Here is a 15966-nt window from a genome sequence, read left to right as displayed (position 1 = left end):
TAATAAACATTTTGCTAACTGTTTATAGCTAGTCATTAAATATGCTACTGCTAAAAACAAACAACAAAAAAAAGGTCCTTTCTTTTTGACCCCTACCACATTTTTGTGTTAGATTGGGGGCACCACTGTGAGTTACATGGATGGGTGCTGCAAGACATGTGAGTACAGAAGTTACACTCCTTTGTTCATCTCTGCTCTTGTTTTAACAAGAAACATGGGTAATATTATTATTTAAAAGATTCATCTGATTCTTTCACAAGTTTTTTGCACTCCATATGTATGAATGAAAACAAGAGACATGGCACAGGACTTTTGTTCTGTACCAGCAAGGTAAAGAGCAAAATAAATAAACCTAAACATAAAAACAATAAATCCTGGGAAACAATCGAGAATTCACTTTTTCACACAAAAGAAAAAAGAAAAAGCACTGACATGCACCACAACAGCAAAAAGTTGATTTGTTGCATCGGCTGAGTTTAACGTCCTGTAACAATCTCTCCAGGCGCTGCAAGCTCCCTGTTCCCCTTCTCTGTTAGCCCTTTGAAACCCACAGTTAGCACAAACTGTGAACAAGGTACCTGATACTAACATCAGACCTCAAGGCTCGCCATCACCATTGTTGATTTCCAACAATGTACTCCCACATTCAAACAATACAGGACTCTCAACAGATTCGAATATAACTGCTCATTGAAGTCATTTATTCCTCTAGTCACTTTTCTCCCAGACGTTTCTTGGAAGCAGCTAAATCTTTCCCCATTTCGCTCTGTCGGGCAGTGCATTGTTGATCGCCAACAATGTACTGTTGGTAGTGGCCTGTTAGAGAGTTTCTGTAGCTCTGCATGATTCAGAGTGCTTGGGTTGTAGCCTCTAGTCACATAGTATGTGTAGTTTGTAGTAATGGGGTGTTTGGTAATGTTTTGGGTGATATGGCAACATTATCAATACAAAGCATTTTCATCTGTTGTCTCCTTGTAATGCTCTTGCCTTTTCTGCCACATTACTCAAACCATTACAGCTTCTGCTCACTACTGACCCATACAGTAGGTTTTAGTGGAAAATCAAGTATTGGGGCAGATTTGGGTCTTTTATTTTGTTTGTCTGTTTGTTTGTTTGTTTTTAATTTTGAGGTGGTGGAACGACTCTGACCTTGAGTACATTCAAGTAAATTCATGTCTCACTTATTTTCAGTAGATGAGTAGTTTTATAGTGATTACTTTTTTTATCAGCTAAGTGGGGAAAGAATAGTATTTTTCCACTGTCAGTGATACATCACAAGGAAAAGTTGTTAAAATCTTGCAAAGTTAAATGTTAAAGCCTTCAATCTTACAGGAGGATGAAAAAGGTGAACCATAAAATCTATTTTAAAAAAATCTGTTTACCGTTCATACTATACATTTTTATAATTGGACTTTGAAAATTAATGTAACATAATCATCCTGCTATAAATTGCAGTGACAAACTAGATTAAAATAGTACATCGGGATTCATCTTAATGCACAAGGACATCATTTATATTCAGCTTTGTACTTCTCAAATAGATTACTTTTTTTTTTTTTACAACACTTTCTCAAATGAACATTATCTAATGCATATTCAAGCACGTGCTGATTACAAAGATCACTTTAAAGCCTGAGGCAAAGCCATCCAGTGATGTCACTTAAAGTGGCGTCCCAGCAGTGTTCTCGAGAAGTGCACTGTTGTCAATAACTTTTCTTCACCCAAACTGACGGTAAGCAATTCAGTATTTTAAAAATAATTTTAGCAACAGGAAATCAAGCAATTAACAAGCATATAAATGAGAATCTAATCCTAACATAGGGAGAGCAGAAGTTAGTGAGTGTGTTATTGAACTGAACTGTAACACAGGATGAAAAAGATTCATTGCCTTCTCATGCTGTAGGTAAAGAGGACGGCAAGTCATGTCAGAAAGTGACAGTGAGGATGACAATTAGAAAGAATGATTGCCGTAGTAACAGACCGGTGAGTTCATTTCAGAATATACCTATTACAATCTGGCTTTAATTTGGTTGTAAACTGGCTTACAGGTCATGTTCATGTTCACAGGTCAACATAGTGTCATGTGATGGAAAGTGTCCCTCTGCAAGTATTTACAACTACAACATCAACACGTATGCACGCTTCTGTAAGTGCTGCAGAGAGATGGGGCTGCAGCGGCGCTCAGTCCAGCTCTACTGCAGTGGAAACTCCACGTGGGTTAGTTACACCATACAGGAACCGACGGACTGCTCCTGCCAGTGGTCATAAACCAGAACAACGGAAAGTGTTACTTATCATTCAACTTGAACATCAAATCTGAAGTTTAAATATAGTGTTGTAAAATACAGTGCACATTATACTGTTTGTTCTATCAAAATGTTTGAAGTGTAAGTAATATAGAAGCATATGAATCCAACAGCGACTGTAATGATACAAGCTATGTGCTCCTGATCTGTATATATATATGGAATGATACCACAGAGCCCACTGAAATACAGATTTACTAGTCATATTTAGATGCTTTTCTACAGGTAATGTTACTGCTTAATGATCTGAATATTATGTGATTTGATATGTTATAAAGCAATCACATGTTTATTGAATAATTGACCTTATGCTGTATTTTGGGCACTTTATTTATTTATTAATATATAATTGCGTCACTCAAAATACAAGGCTTTATACACATATGGTATGAATTATGCGGGGCTTTGATCTATGAAGGACTTCAGCTGATGCAGAATAATTGTTTATCTTTGTAATCTGGTATAAATTATTGCAAAGTCAACGTAAAATTGCTTTATACAGTATGGCACATTTTAAGAACAGCTTTAGAATGTTTTTTTTTTTTTTGTGATATTTATATACACACATTAAACTGAATTTGTAAAGTTCATGTTTTTATATCTGTGTTCACAGTATTGCAGTGTTGCATCGATAAAATGCAAAGGGCGGTCATAATGAATACCTCTGTATAGACTAAAATATTTTATAATATTTTATAGAATTAAATATTCTACATGGAGCCCTCTTTACGTTCTTGGTTTTTGATTTTACCTGCTGAAAAAATGCTAAATACATAATATGCATAGGATTTAATTGTGTACTATACTATATGTATATTTCCATTTTCAATAAAATCTTACACAAAGAAAACCCTGCAGTTTCTATTTGTGTTTGAGTTTTAATCAGTGCATATTATATCAGACTTTTTAAATTTTTCAAAACTGCAGTTTCAATGGTTTCTGGATGTGCTTGTAGGCATGGCTCGTGTTAGCTCCTGCTGGTGCACTTTTTCAACCAACATGTCAACTAGTATTTATTTTTGGAAGCTTCTTAAAGAGGTTGTTTTTCCTGTCTGCTTCCCTTCATGTGGTTTTATCAGCCAATCACTGCTGTCATTTTTGTTCAAGCTTCAGTGTAATATATGTTATATTCAACTCATTGGCTTAAAAACGGTCAAGAACCAAGATTTGGAAAATTGTAACTGTGCATTAAGACATTTAGATCCATTTACAGATAAGAATAATAATTTTTTGGGTGGATGGCATATCATCACTGGTTAATTAACCATCAGTCTGCAGCAAACATGAATACGTGTGATCAGGGCATCCAAATCATGGGGCCCATTGTGAGTTCGAGAAATGCAGGATTATAAGGTTCATATTCAGTTCGACTTAATGTTTCAGCATCAGATTTTCTCAGTACAATCAGGACACATGCTCAGTTCTAGTTTATCAGTCTTGAAGAATAACTTTATTGAACTGCCAGATGCAACAGATAAAGCTGGCGAGCCAAATATTATTTACAAAAACGGAAGGTGGGAACCAAAAGACACAGCAAGGGGGGAGGGGGGGGGGGGAGTTCCTACTGCAACTACTGCTAAGACCGGACAGTGTTAATGTCACGCAGGGTGAGGAAGATCGCCTTTGACAGCCTCTGGTAAACTGCAAAAGGTGGGTGGGATCAGAGATGCCTGGTGATTGAAGGCCGAGCTCGGAGACGCAGGGAGCAGGCATGTCTTGACCACGAGCGTAGATTTCTCCATGAACGCTTACTTTCTGCGGCGAGCAGCGGCGCCCTTCTTGGAGCTGAATAGCAGACAAAGAGAGAGCAAGTTAGTGGCACTGACCTTTACTGACCTGCTTGTAGAAGAGTGACAAGAACACCATACAGGACAGGGATCCATTAGTTTGGGTTTTTTAATTGCCAATCAGATTTTGAGTTCTTCAATCTTAAGCACAACTATTTTTAAGTAACATCGATCACACCAAATACTATTGTTTCCCAGTTTTCTCAGTCCAGTCCTGCAGGATGTTCCTCTCATTTAGCTACTGTGTCCACACAATTTCTGTCATGCACATGGAAATGAAATCGCGTTCACTCCAAGCAGGACTTACCGCTCTTTCTCTGAGCTCTGTCAGTTTGTTAAACAGGCCTGTCTTAGTCTTAAATGTTTATCACAGCAGCAGCTGATACACATCGCATTTTTACCACTATTTACCGCATGTATATCAAACACATTCCTCACAGTTCAGATTTGCTGGCGCCAATGAAAAATAAACCAGATCTGGAATAGTGAATAGTGCTTTATAGTGCCACTTAGGCTACGCTACGTATCGCATGTTTGGCAATAAAAGAGTGAGCTTTATTTTTCATTGTATGTAAATCAATTCAGAAATCAGGTATGTTTACATGCACCGTTGTAATCGAGCTACAATCTTCATCTGTCTTTCCATATGACACAATGCGTTAGAGAATATTTGAAGGATTCATGTGTCCAAGTGGAGTCAGAAATATCGCGATTATGAATTACAAACACATGAATGACTAAGCAATGTTGTATTTACAAGTGGGGAAACCCAGAATTCTTCATGATACTTGAGTTGCAGGGTTGTTTCGTGGGAAGTGGCGTGTCGATTTGAAACACTGACCTATAATATAGACTGTAAACTGTAGTTCGATTTCTGTACAAGTCATTATCTGGATAGTTCAACGTAAAAACCAGACTGGCATGATTTAAGTCAGACTAAAGTGTTTACATGTCATTTAAAACAGATGAATAATTACTTTAGTCTGACTGAAATCAAACTTGAGTGCATGTAAACGTCAAGGGGAGCTTGTATGAGCAAACTACAAAGAGGGTTTGCTGTCAGATCAGGGTGGATGAAACTCATACAACTCTGCAGAAACTCCCTCTCAAAGGCTTCACGCTTCAGTAAGTCTGTCATTACGCTACAAAAATGTCCCAAATACTTACCACCTCTACAACAGCTTCAAAACTGCAACCCTATATTCAAGATTTAGGACATGTTTTGTAAAGTGTTGCTGCCAATGACAGATATCCGACTTTTTATCCAATTTGACTGGCAGCTTTTGTGTGACAGTTTCTTTGAGAGTTTTCATGGGGTGTGAAAATGATTAGAGAATAATATTAGAGTAAAGTTAGATGGAAATATTAGCGTAAAGGCAGAAGGCCAGTAGTCAGTCCATCTGTGTGCTGTGTGTGGTGGCAAGGAGCTACTCACTGCTTCTGCAATTCATCAATGCGGTTTCTGAGAGAGATGACCTGAAAACAACACATGAGCGTTTTTTTAAAGCTGCCGGATCATACCTTAACCACAGGATCCTGGATTGTGACAGCTGCCCTCTAGCATTGAGTGCTGACAAACACACACAAATCATTCTGGACTGATGCTCAGGACCTCAGCAGATGCCAGGAGCTGGTATAAAGCAGCAGTGTGTGGGCATGTCACAGGCATGAGTGTTTTGTGCCATAGTGGAGAATCCCTCGGCAAGATGGTATTGAGCTTGAACAATCACACACACTTACCTGCAGGAGAAACATCTCGGAGTATGTGTTCTCAGAAGCTGACTACCTTCCTTTTAACATCTACTGTTTGGTTTAGCTTCTTGTGTGAAAGAGATCAACTTGTTATGAAGACTCTCACCATAGATTCTTTTTAGGAGTGACAGTACATTTGACCTTTCACCTGTGGTCTGAATCGACCTGTTTCCCAGAAGCCGTGGAGACCAGAGAGTCTCATGCATGCAGATCATGCCGTCATGTCCCTGTTGCTGACCAAAGCCTTAACTTCCTACAGTTCCAGTTACTCACTATTTACTGAGCTCCTCCACTCTCATACGCAGGGTAGTAACCTGCAGAACACCAGAACACATCTGAGACCCGAACTACCACACACACACAATCTGAATCACCTGCACAGACACACTAAGACCTGCTTTACACATATGTGCTTTTGTGAATTTGTTCGTGTTCTTTTAATGTCAAGCTGTCTTAGTGGTTTCATTATGCAAATGAGGGAATGCACTATTGCTTTTATACAATATTTCAATAAATAAATATTAAGTTACTTACATTTTAGACACAATATTTCCAGTTACTTAAGGGGTGGTCACAATTACTGTTTCATGAAATATAGTTCAACAACTGGAATCCACATGATCAGGAATTTCGCAGCGGGTTCAATTTGGTCACTCAGATTCACCGCACTGACCAACAGAAAGCTATTGGATTTCAGGTGAATTCTGTGTGAGAATTCTTTGCTTCATACATCACTATGCTTTTGACAATAGATCATGTGGAAAAAAGAGATGTGACCACATATTTTTAAGCCAAAGCAGAATCAATCATCATGTCTCCAAGCACTATACAATAGTGATGTTTTGTCTCGAATGAATCCGCTTTCTTGAACGAATGGGTTGAATAAAGGATTTTAAAAACTTGTCACCACCAACAGCCTTATCGATGTAACCTGCAGAAAGAGTCACTGAAAAATCCCCGCCACTAATGCAGAAACACAGTCAAATTTGAGGACCAGAACTAAATGTTGTATTAATAATTAACAGGGCATTGACTTTCTATTTGGCCAGTTGAATGCAGTTGGGTGGACAAATATTATAGTTGTACATAAATTGTGTTTAAACATAATGCTTGTTAACTAAACGGGCAATTCACCCAAAAATGAAAGTCATCATTTACTCATCATCATGTTATTCCAAACATATATGAGACTTTCTTCTGTGGAGGGCAGAATGTGCGTCTCAGACAACACTGACTTTAATGCTTTTTTCTTTTCTTTTTTTTACATACTGTGTAAATTAATGGTGATTGAGATGGCCTTTCTGTCTAACATCTCTTTTTGTAACAGATTTCCATTTATAAGTCAACTATCCCTTTAGGTTATAATGTGTCCAGGGTGCAGTTGACAAAGTAGAGGATCTCTCCTTGTAAAATAAATGTAGGCTGTGATGAAACATAAGGTAAAATGAGTTTATAGATGGTGTATTGACTAAATTAGTCAGCTCCCTCACCTCATACTTCTGCCTCTTGAGTTTCTCTATGTGCTCAAACTTCTCAGCCTCCAGTTGGTACATCCAGTCCCACAGCTCTTTAGCTTTCTCCCTGTGAACACACATATATACCAGAACACATTTAGAACACAAACTGTGTTTTGTCAGAACAAGGTGTTTTTCTTTCAGCCTCATTGACTGTAGGCTTAAAGTTGTCAGACTGGTGCTGACCTCAGCTTGTCCTCATTCAGATGGTCAACATTCAGAGGCTTGCGTCTGTCTGCCAGAATCTTCTTCTTCTTCTCTCTTTCAGTTTGCTTCTTACCTCCCCTCTTTGAATCAGCCTGTTTTAAGCAATATGCAAACGAAGCACTTAGGCCTATTCACATTTCACAATCATATACAGTACTGTACTTCGATTGATGATTGACAGAATCAGAGTTGGGGTTGCTAGAAAAACCTTCTGCAGATGGCTGCTGTACTGGGAGCCCATGCTAGACAGGGCAGACTTCTTCTTGGCATCTTCATCTGCCCTCTTCTTAGCATCAGCCTCCTCCTTCCTCAGCCTCTCTTCCTCACGTCTTGCCTGACGCTCCTTGTCCTTCTCAGCACGGATCCTCTGCTGCTCTGCCCTCTCGGACCTACGTTTCTCCTGCACACACACATAATACATTTGTCCATAATAATAACCTAATACATCTACGAAACCAGACCCTCTTGTGAGAGCATTCATTGTTATTTCCGCCTACTGGATACTATTTCAGGCTTCTGATTGGCCAACAAGGTTTTACGGTTGAGATTACAACATTGCCACCTGTTGGCTTGGCATGCTCTTGAAAGTGCTTCATCGCATGCATTTGAGTTTTCATGTGGACATAGATTTTTTTTTAAACTCAGTTTATAAAAATACCCTTCTAAGTGTGTACATAGTAGGAATCTGGCACGAGAAACACTCACGATTCTGTCTTTCAGGGCAATGAGCTCTTCCTCTTCCTTCTTCCTGTGCTCAAAGTGGGCATCAATCAGGGCCTGCAGCTCAATGAGGTCCTTGTTTTGGCGCTTCTTCTGGATGTCCTGTTTGCGCACACATAAATATCAATACCTCAAACATGTATTCTTACAATGTTCAATACGACACTATAACACAATGTAAACAGTGAAGAACTTGCTTACATCAAAGTCAACCTTTTCCCCATCAGGTATCTTTGGTGCACTTGGTCTGATGGGAATTAAAGCAAAATGTGTTTAAGTGGGATTCTGTGTATCTCAATCTTCCCCAGCTCCTCAGTGAAACTCAGAGCATGCTGTGTTGCATCGCAACATTGAAATTGGCTTCTCAGTTATAAAAAGTGCTTAGTGGTCGATTCCACTTACTTGAACTTGGGCTTCTCCTCTGTTATGAAAAAATAAAAAAGGAGAGGGATATGTAACATGGTTAGAGAGTTTAAAACAAACTCAGTCAACAATCAGTGGGAATTCTGTTAGCCATATCCATGAACATGGAGTTACTCTTAGTAACAACTCAGTGCTGGTTTAAATTACCTGAGCTTTAAGAATGACGTAACTTCTGAAAGTATGTTTACAAAGTAAATTACACATATTGATTTCAGTCGTTTCAGTAATGTTAATAAACTGGGTTAGTTTGAAAGTTGTGAAACAAATATAATCACTGCATAAGTATTCAGATCACGAGGTGCTTATAAGTACATGAGTATAAACAGACACAACTCCTGGCAAGTGGACCATTCTCACTCCTCCAAGAATTAACATAACAACAAAGCCTTGTGGAATTTGTTTTTCTTTTTATCCTTCATTCATTTTCCCATCTCTTTTGACTAACAGCATCTAAATCTGAGTTTGTTATATATCCGTGGTCACTTTGGACCTCTGACTAGACCTGCAGGTGACCTAGATGAGATGTTAGAGCCATTGCAATGTTTCATAACTATTTGGCTTGACCTTCACACCAAAAACACAAGCAAAAAGCCACATCCAGACCAGACATTTTCCAGAAGGGAATTAAAAATACCATCTTGTCCTTCTTCTTCAACTGGTGTAGCACATTCATGCAAAAAGAAGCAAAGCACAGAGCAATGTCAGCATTTCATATTCTTTCACCCTTGTTATTGACTTAAGGTAAACCAGTGCCAGTTTCAACTGACACTTCAGGCCAGTTCACTGTGTCTCCCCATTCAGAATCTTATGTTGTAAGGTTTTGGACCTGATTTCACTGTGTCCCTTGCAGGCATTAACCCCTCCCCCATGCCGTCTTTCTAATCAGAAATGATAAATACAAGAAAATGACAAACATACCTTCCTCTTCATAGGCCTCTGCATGCATGAAGCGTTGAAAGCAAGAGTAAAATAGAGAACATTAATGTTGCTTTGTGTGCTTTTTGCTGCCCTAAGCAGGGCCGCGTGCTCAGATGCAGACTTCAGCTAAGCAGAAGCTCAGATTGAGGTGCCAACTTTTATCAGGATACATTGACAGAAATCAATTCATTACACAAAATTCACAATAAAGAAATGTTCAGATCAATACATTTCAGTGGGACACCTCAAAATGAGCAAGTCATTAAAAGAACATAAGCTAAATGACAACATTTATACTTTATACTGATGAACAATCTATATTTGCATATATATTAAAATAAAACATTGACTGGTATTTCAAAGTGGACAAAAGCATCTTAATAATGGATGGCATCTTGTTTGACACTTTCAGAATTTTGCTTTTTAGAATAATTATTTTAGTCATCATTTTAGTCATGTATTATTTATTGTTTAACTATATCCCAGTGTGCCAAAGAGAGCCTTTCCAGTGTTTAGCCATGGAAATGAGAAAGAATAAGTTACAACAACATATTATAGCCCTTTTTGTCCCTTTGAAAATTATTTTGTATATACTGACCATTTATTGACCATTTAATATTCATTGCATGAATATTATGAAACCGCAAAGCAACTGAAGCAGTTGCATTTGTTGCAGAATTATTATAACACAGGCAACAGAATAGATTTTTCTTCAAGATGCAGCCTAGAGTAGCGTTATGCTGGCGGCAACTCAGAGACAGATCTGAATGTAGGAAAGTGCAGAGTTTTCAGTGACTGATAAGCAGTGACATTCAGTGACTGATAAGTCTGATAAGCATCATTGCTGCACTGTAATTGGAAAGAGCAGGATCTGTAATGTGATTTATTATCATTTAAGGCCTCTAGTGTTGGGAAGCTACTTTGAAACTGTTGTTTGCCAAGCTACTCTGCCCTACAAAGCAAAAAGGCAGTAACTACGCAGAGTGCAGAACTGAGAAAAATGACTTAAAAGTTATCCTGTCATCCAGACTAAGTAGTTACTGTACAAATGTACAAAATGCAGTTACTGCCTTTTTGCTTTGTAAGGCAGTAATGTTGTCCTGATATACAATAGTTCATCTGCTAAAAGGAAGTACACTGGAGCAATTTAAGGGGGTTGCATATTTTTTTTTTAAATACATAAATTAAATCATATCAGATTCTATGATTTTTTTTTCAATCAATATACATAAATATTCTGCACAAAACAATAATGAACTTAATTAGTATAATAGAATTAACCTTGAAACAGAAGGAAAAAAATGGGGAAGACCAGCAGTAGTATTTAGTATACTGTAGCTACAATGTGCATGTTTTTTTTATCATTTACTGAATCTGAATTTGACTGTGACTTTCCAGAATGACATGATTATAAAGAAAGTGGAAAGTGTTTAATTATTGACTTTTTCAGAATCTGATAACCAAAATGCTACACTGTTTTGATGGCTAAGCTACTATTTGTTTCCCAACACTGCGGGCCTCCCGCGTCCACCCTAAAGAGAGTTGCATTTTAGGTGTGACGAGCGCCATGTCTGACAGAGCTTGATCGATCCAGCTCACTCCCCAGTCTGCAAGTGAATTTGAATTGGAAAATATTCCTTGTTCATAAAGGGTGGAAATTGTCCAATTCAGCAAAACAAAATTCAAATGGACCACAAGGGACCAAGATGGAATGGATCTAAACTCTGTCAACATTAGGTAGTACCACACCAATCTCATGGTGGGCCTGAACGAAGAGGAGGTACCGCCAGTAGTGGTTAAAGTATTTCTGGGGTTGGGGGCAAGGGTACTACTGGGGAACTACATTAATGTGGCTCATTTTCAAGTAGCAGATGAGGTGTGCTGCCTGTTTTTAGTTGTTTTGGGGGAAATGGGAAGGATGAATGAATATTCATGCCACATACCTTCCTCATGCACCTCTGGTTCTGGTTCTGGTTCTGGCTCTGGCTCTGGTTCTGGCTGTTTTTCTGGCTCTGGCTCTGGCTCTGGCTCTGGCACTGGTTCTTGCTCAGGCTCAGGCTCCGGTTCAGGAGCTGCCTCTGGGGCTACCTCTACCTCTACTACCTCTTCAGCTAATAGTACATGCAGCAAGCAACCGAGGGAAGGAAGGTTATCAACAGTTAATGCATTGCAGAGGAGGGAGCATTCAGAAATGGGAGATTATGTATTGGTTAAAGTGAGAAAGACAGAGAAAGATTCATGTTTGAAATGTATAAAACTGGACAGGTGGCTGAGAGGATGCACATAGCCGGAGAACCTGTTATAAAATGATGAGACACCAGGATACCACATGCCAAATAAAAAACCCACAAGAAATGACTTTGCGTTTCCCTGTTTGCCAAAGCCATCGATTCTAACGATCTAATGTCATCTCCAACTAATTTGTGTTTGATAGGAAAATAAACTAGAATAAATTTCACAACTTATGCACAGATAAAATCCACAAACTAACAAAAACACAGCCAATGAATCAAAACAACAGACTATTTCAAAGACCTTTTCAGCAGCCACACAATTTAGAACTTCAAGCCTCCAGAAACTGGAATATTCCAATCTGCTTTATGTGTTCTACTCAAAAGGTCATCAAAGGTCATGGCACCAAAGCTGTAGGGGGCAGCACATGCTGGGTAGCTCGGGTTAGATTTCCTGCCATGAGTTTGATTACTATGATTATGGTTTTAGTTGACCGTATGATGAGTTAAGTGAAAAGGTTGACATTTGAAAGATTCTTGAATCAGACCAAAATTAGTTGAGCAAATCATTTTCTGCTTTCTGTTAATTCTTTGTTTTATTTGATTTAGTTACAACTTACTACAGACAGTGTCAGCAATGTCAGGCAGTTTAAAACGAATAAGGGGACATTTTGTTGAATTAGTACAGTGAAAGACTAGTTAATTTTCAAATCCTCATGGTTGGTTTGGTTGTAGTGGTGGTGTTAAATTATTTGTTTGTTTATTCTTTTACCTCCTTCTTCGAACTCTTCATATGCCAGAAAAGAAAGCAGTAAAGGAATACAAAAATTACAAAATGCTTTTTATTGATTTATTTTATATTAATTGCATCATATATTAAATGCATGCCGAGCCTTTCATTTGTTGGTGGTGTTCTGTGGAAGTCAGTGCTCCTTAGTTCAGTACAGACTGATCACATTCTGTATGGAAAGTTGTAAATTTGTAATAGGAATTCCTGTAAATGAACCTCTGGCCTTTCTAGCCTCACATGAGCATTCACTTCAGAGAACACCAGTAACATGAGCATCATTAATACTGCCTTCGGCCACTGCACGCATTTGACATGTCTTAAAATAGCTCTCTGTGGCAGTGGCAGAAGGCAGTATGCTGGCATGAGATTCAGGATTCACGAAGCAGCTGCCAGGAAGCAGGTGGCACAATATCAATCACTACAGGCAAATTCAGGGCACCCCTCTTGCAATGGAGAAATATTTCTATTTGAAATATGTGGTTTTTTTTTTATTAATGAATTTGTAATGCTAAATGGAGAAAAGCCAAACCTGCAAAAAAATATCACCAAGGCTCTCACTGTTTCTAAATATACTGTAATCAAGGTAACTGCTGACATACCAAGAAAACACTGATGCTGACTGGAAAAATACATAAACATAACATTTACAATCAAATGGAAACAGTTATCAAGTGGATAAATGTGCATATGACCAGAGATGGGCACAAATACTTCAAAAATATTTTATTACAAAGTATAATTACTTGCTCATCAAATGTATTTATTTTAAAATACAAAATACTATATAAATACTACAAATACTATATAAAAACTAACATTAAGCTGTTAAAGGGTTGTGGCCAACAACTTATTGCTCATGCTCTTGCGAGCGAGTTCCACTGACATCATATGGACAGATGAGGTTCATTAAAATGACACTGTTATGATAGATTGCCTTGGATTTTCACAGCAAAACTGTGTCCTTCACATAAAAATAAGCCTCTTTAAGCCCCTTTAAAAATTTCATTTTGTCCGTAGAAGCAAGTAGCTACCTTAACCTAGCAAGCTAACATCACTTGTCAGCTAGCAAGCAAAGTTGTAGAGTAGCATAGCTTTTCCTCCTTTTCCTTCAGTGAGCAATATCTGATAGGATCTCAGATTTCATCAAAAATATCTTCATTTATGTCCAAAGATGAACAAAGGTCTTACAGGAGTGGAACAGTGTGAGTAATTAACAACAGAATTCTGGGTGAACTAGTTGTTTAAGAATCTGCCTATTGATCCAACAGGATGTCATATGATTCACTTGTATCTAGCCAAAAACTCTGCTAGGCTATAATTGGCAGTACTATTAAGACAGGCGCAGAAAGATATTGTGTTATCTGAGAATAAAGTGACCTACTTGATTAAGTATTTAAAGTATTTCAAATTCAAAATACTGTCCCTTAAATTATTTTATTACAAATTGCATTTGATATTTTGTTCCCTAGCAAAGTATAAATGACAAAATACTCGATCAAAAGTAATTAAATACATTTAAATAAAATACTGCCCATCTCTGGATATGACAGACTTGAAAATCCTGGCTAAGGCATATGCATTTTTACTTTAACTGCAATAATAATAATAATAATAAGTAAATAAATAAAAATATGAAGAATTCAAATTTAGTACTTACCCTCAACCCCACTGATTAAAAAGAGAGAAAAAGATTTATCATTACTTAGTCTTGACCAAAGAGCATGAATATATATAAATATATATTCTGTTACATCAAACATCAGAATACTTACACATCCTCTGTGTCGGACATGATGACAGGGAACTTTAGACCTACACAAAGCAGACAGTGAGAATGTTTGTAATTGTTCTCTAGACTTTATTTTGTACAACTGTGACAGGGTTGATCACTGACTTGACAGGTGTAAAAGGCACCTCAACCTGCTAAATATTTTAGGTAACTCGTAACATTTCATGACATCCTTTCATCCAGTTTACTATAAAAAATGGCTTTACTGTCTGTCTGACTTCATTACTTCAAGGAAATGATAAATGCTCAAAGCAGAGCAAAATGTAAAACAAATGTGAGTCCACAGGTTTGGCTACAGCAGTTAGGTCCAAATATAAGACAATTTCCTCACAAATAAATCTTGAACATAAATTAGCCAAATGTTGTGCTTTATATCAAATAATGTCAATTGGTTTATATACTGTAAGCTTTCTGGTGATAAAATAAATATAATGATCTTAATTATAACTACTATTGCATCTAACAGATGTCCTTACTAATATAGCTTCAGAAATGTGTGTGTGTGTGTGTGTGTGTGCTGTGACTCATATCTCCAGCACAGCTGCAGAAGCGTTTGGAGATTAACACATGATCAGATTTCCCAGCATCAGCTCTCTCTCTCTCTCTCTCTCTCTCTCTGGTTTGACAGTGAGGCTCTGGTCCTGTCAGCCCTGCCTTATGTGGGCATGACTGTCTGCTTACATTATTATGAGCCATTAAAGGAAAGAATGCCAGAATATTTACGGATTTCTATTCTGACATGAATCAAAAAGTGATTGCAACATAAAAATAGACCCAATACAATATACAATTATGACATCTATTTTATTATGACTATCTAGTCCATGTTTGAGAAATCATTAGAGCATTGATCTAATGCGACCACCCTGTTTGTGCCATTATCTGTTGTCAGCTGTTCTTTGCTAAGACTCTATTGTCTTTGCTATCATTAGTGGTGATCTACAGGATAGGACAAATAAGAAGCCAACAGTGTAAATCCTAAATTGCATTGCGTTGGCCTTGGTGTGTTATCTACAATGTGCCATACTGAGACAGAACCATTCAGTGCCCACACCCACCCTTAAAATGACCCAAGGCTGTCAACTGAGGCGAAATCTGTTAGCATATTCCATTTACATACATCAAGTTCATCATTTACAACAATTATTTACTACAACATGTGAGAGAGGAAAAAATACCAAATACTAAAAACCTTTAAAAGAGGAAAGCGCTGTCAGCTGTGAGCAGAAGGAAAGAACTGCCCAGCCTTGTCTTTACTTGTCTGAAGATACCAAACCTTTAAACTCTTACCTCAGAAAAGCCGAAAGAAGAGAGTGTCTTGATGGCGAAGACGGGCTGTAAGGCTCTGCAAACCTTGAAACTTCTTAAGTCCTTAACTTATACTGATATTTGATCTTCTGAGGAGTCTCATTGGCTGAGGAGCTAATGTTGGGGGGGAGGGAATCTGGACCATAAGGAGACCCACAGAATGTGCTTGATGAAAGGATGATCAGATTTGGAAAGCTGAGGCACCCCAGTCGCTATATCTG

The 15966-nt window shown here is 37.9% G+C and overlaps 2 protein-coding genes across 8 annotated transcripts in view; one reads left to right on the top strand and one right to left on the bottom strand.

Moving 5' to 3' along the window:
- LOC113051650 (otogelin) overlaps positions 1-3354 on the top strand; it is a 42940-nt gene extending 39586 nt beyond the window's left edge. Inside the window, exons 53-55 of the mRNA XM_026215567.1 lie at positions 113-158; positions 1904-1983; positions 2068-3354. Of these exons, the coding sequence (XP_026071352.1) occupies positions 113-158; positions 1904-1983; positions 2068-2268 (327 nt within the window). The 3' untranslated portion in view covers positions 2269-3354. The remainder of the gene's footprint in view (positions 1-112; positions 159-1903; positions 1984-2067) is intronic.
- A 376-nt stretch (positions 3355-3730) lies between these two features.
- Positions 3731-15801, bottom strand: LOC113051640 (troponin T, fast skeletal muscle isoforms-like). 7 transcript variants are annotated; one of them, XM_026215550.1, is made up of 13 exons: positions 15728-15801; positions 14421-14460; positions 14306-14316; positions 11571-11738; positions 9628-9645; positions 8689-8707; positions 8488-8533; positions 8272-8388; positions 7775-7966; positions 7546-7658; positions 7336-7426; positions 6119-6159; positions 3731-4091 (listed from the first exon to the last, which is right to left on the bottom strand). In XM_026215550.1, exons 2-13 carry the CDS (start codon positions 14438-14440, stop codon positions 4055-4057), a joined length of 873 nt encoding a protein of 290 aa, XP_026071335.1. In that variant the 5' UTR covers positions 14441-14460; positions 15728-15801; the 3' UTR covers positions 3731-4054. The 7 variants fall into 7 exon arrangements, with proteins under 7 accessions (XP_026071335.1, XP_026071333.1, XP_026071334.1 ...); XM_026215548.1 differs by lacking the exon at positions 15728-15801 and adding an exon at positions 12631-12645; XM_026215549.1 differs by lacking the exons at positions 6119-6159; positions 15728-15801 and adding exons at positions 5529-5569; positions 12631-12645.
- Positions 15802-15966: the final 165 nt, after the last annotated feature.

The sequence above is a fragment of the Carassius auratus genome, chromosome 32 (assembly GCF_003368295.1).
Source record: "Carassius auratus strain Wakin chromosome 32, ASM336829v1, whole genome shotgun sequence".
Taxonomy (NCBI): Eukaryota; Metazoa; Chordata; class Actinopteri; order Cypriniformes; family Cyprinidae; genus Carassius; species Carassius auratus.
The sequence above is the reverse complement of the archived record's forward strand: the minus strand, read 5'-3'. Positions and strand labels throughout refer to the sequence as shown.

Bases quoted from the DNA above. Each gene is read 5' to 3' on its own strand.
- LOC113051640 (XM_026215548.1), bottom strand. From the start codon at position 14,440: ATGTCCGACACAGAGGATGT. The intron at 7,967-8,271 runs GTGAGTGTTTCT...GTGTGTGTGCAG, and splicing joins TTGCCCTGAAAGACAGAATC to GAGAAACGTAGGTCCGAGAG. The intron at 4,092-6,118 runs GTGAGTAACTGG...TCTGCTATTCAG, and splicing joins GTGGAGGAGCTCAGTAAATA to CTCCAAGAAGGGCGCCGCTG.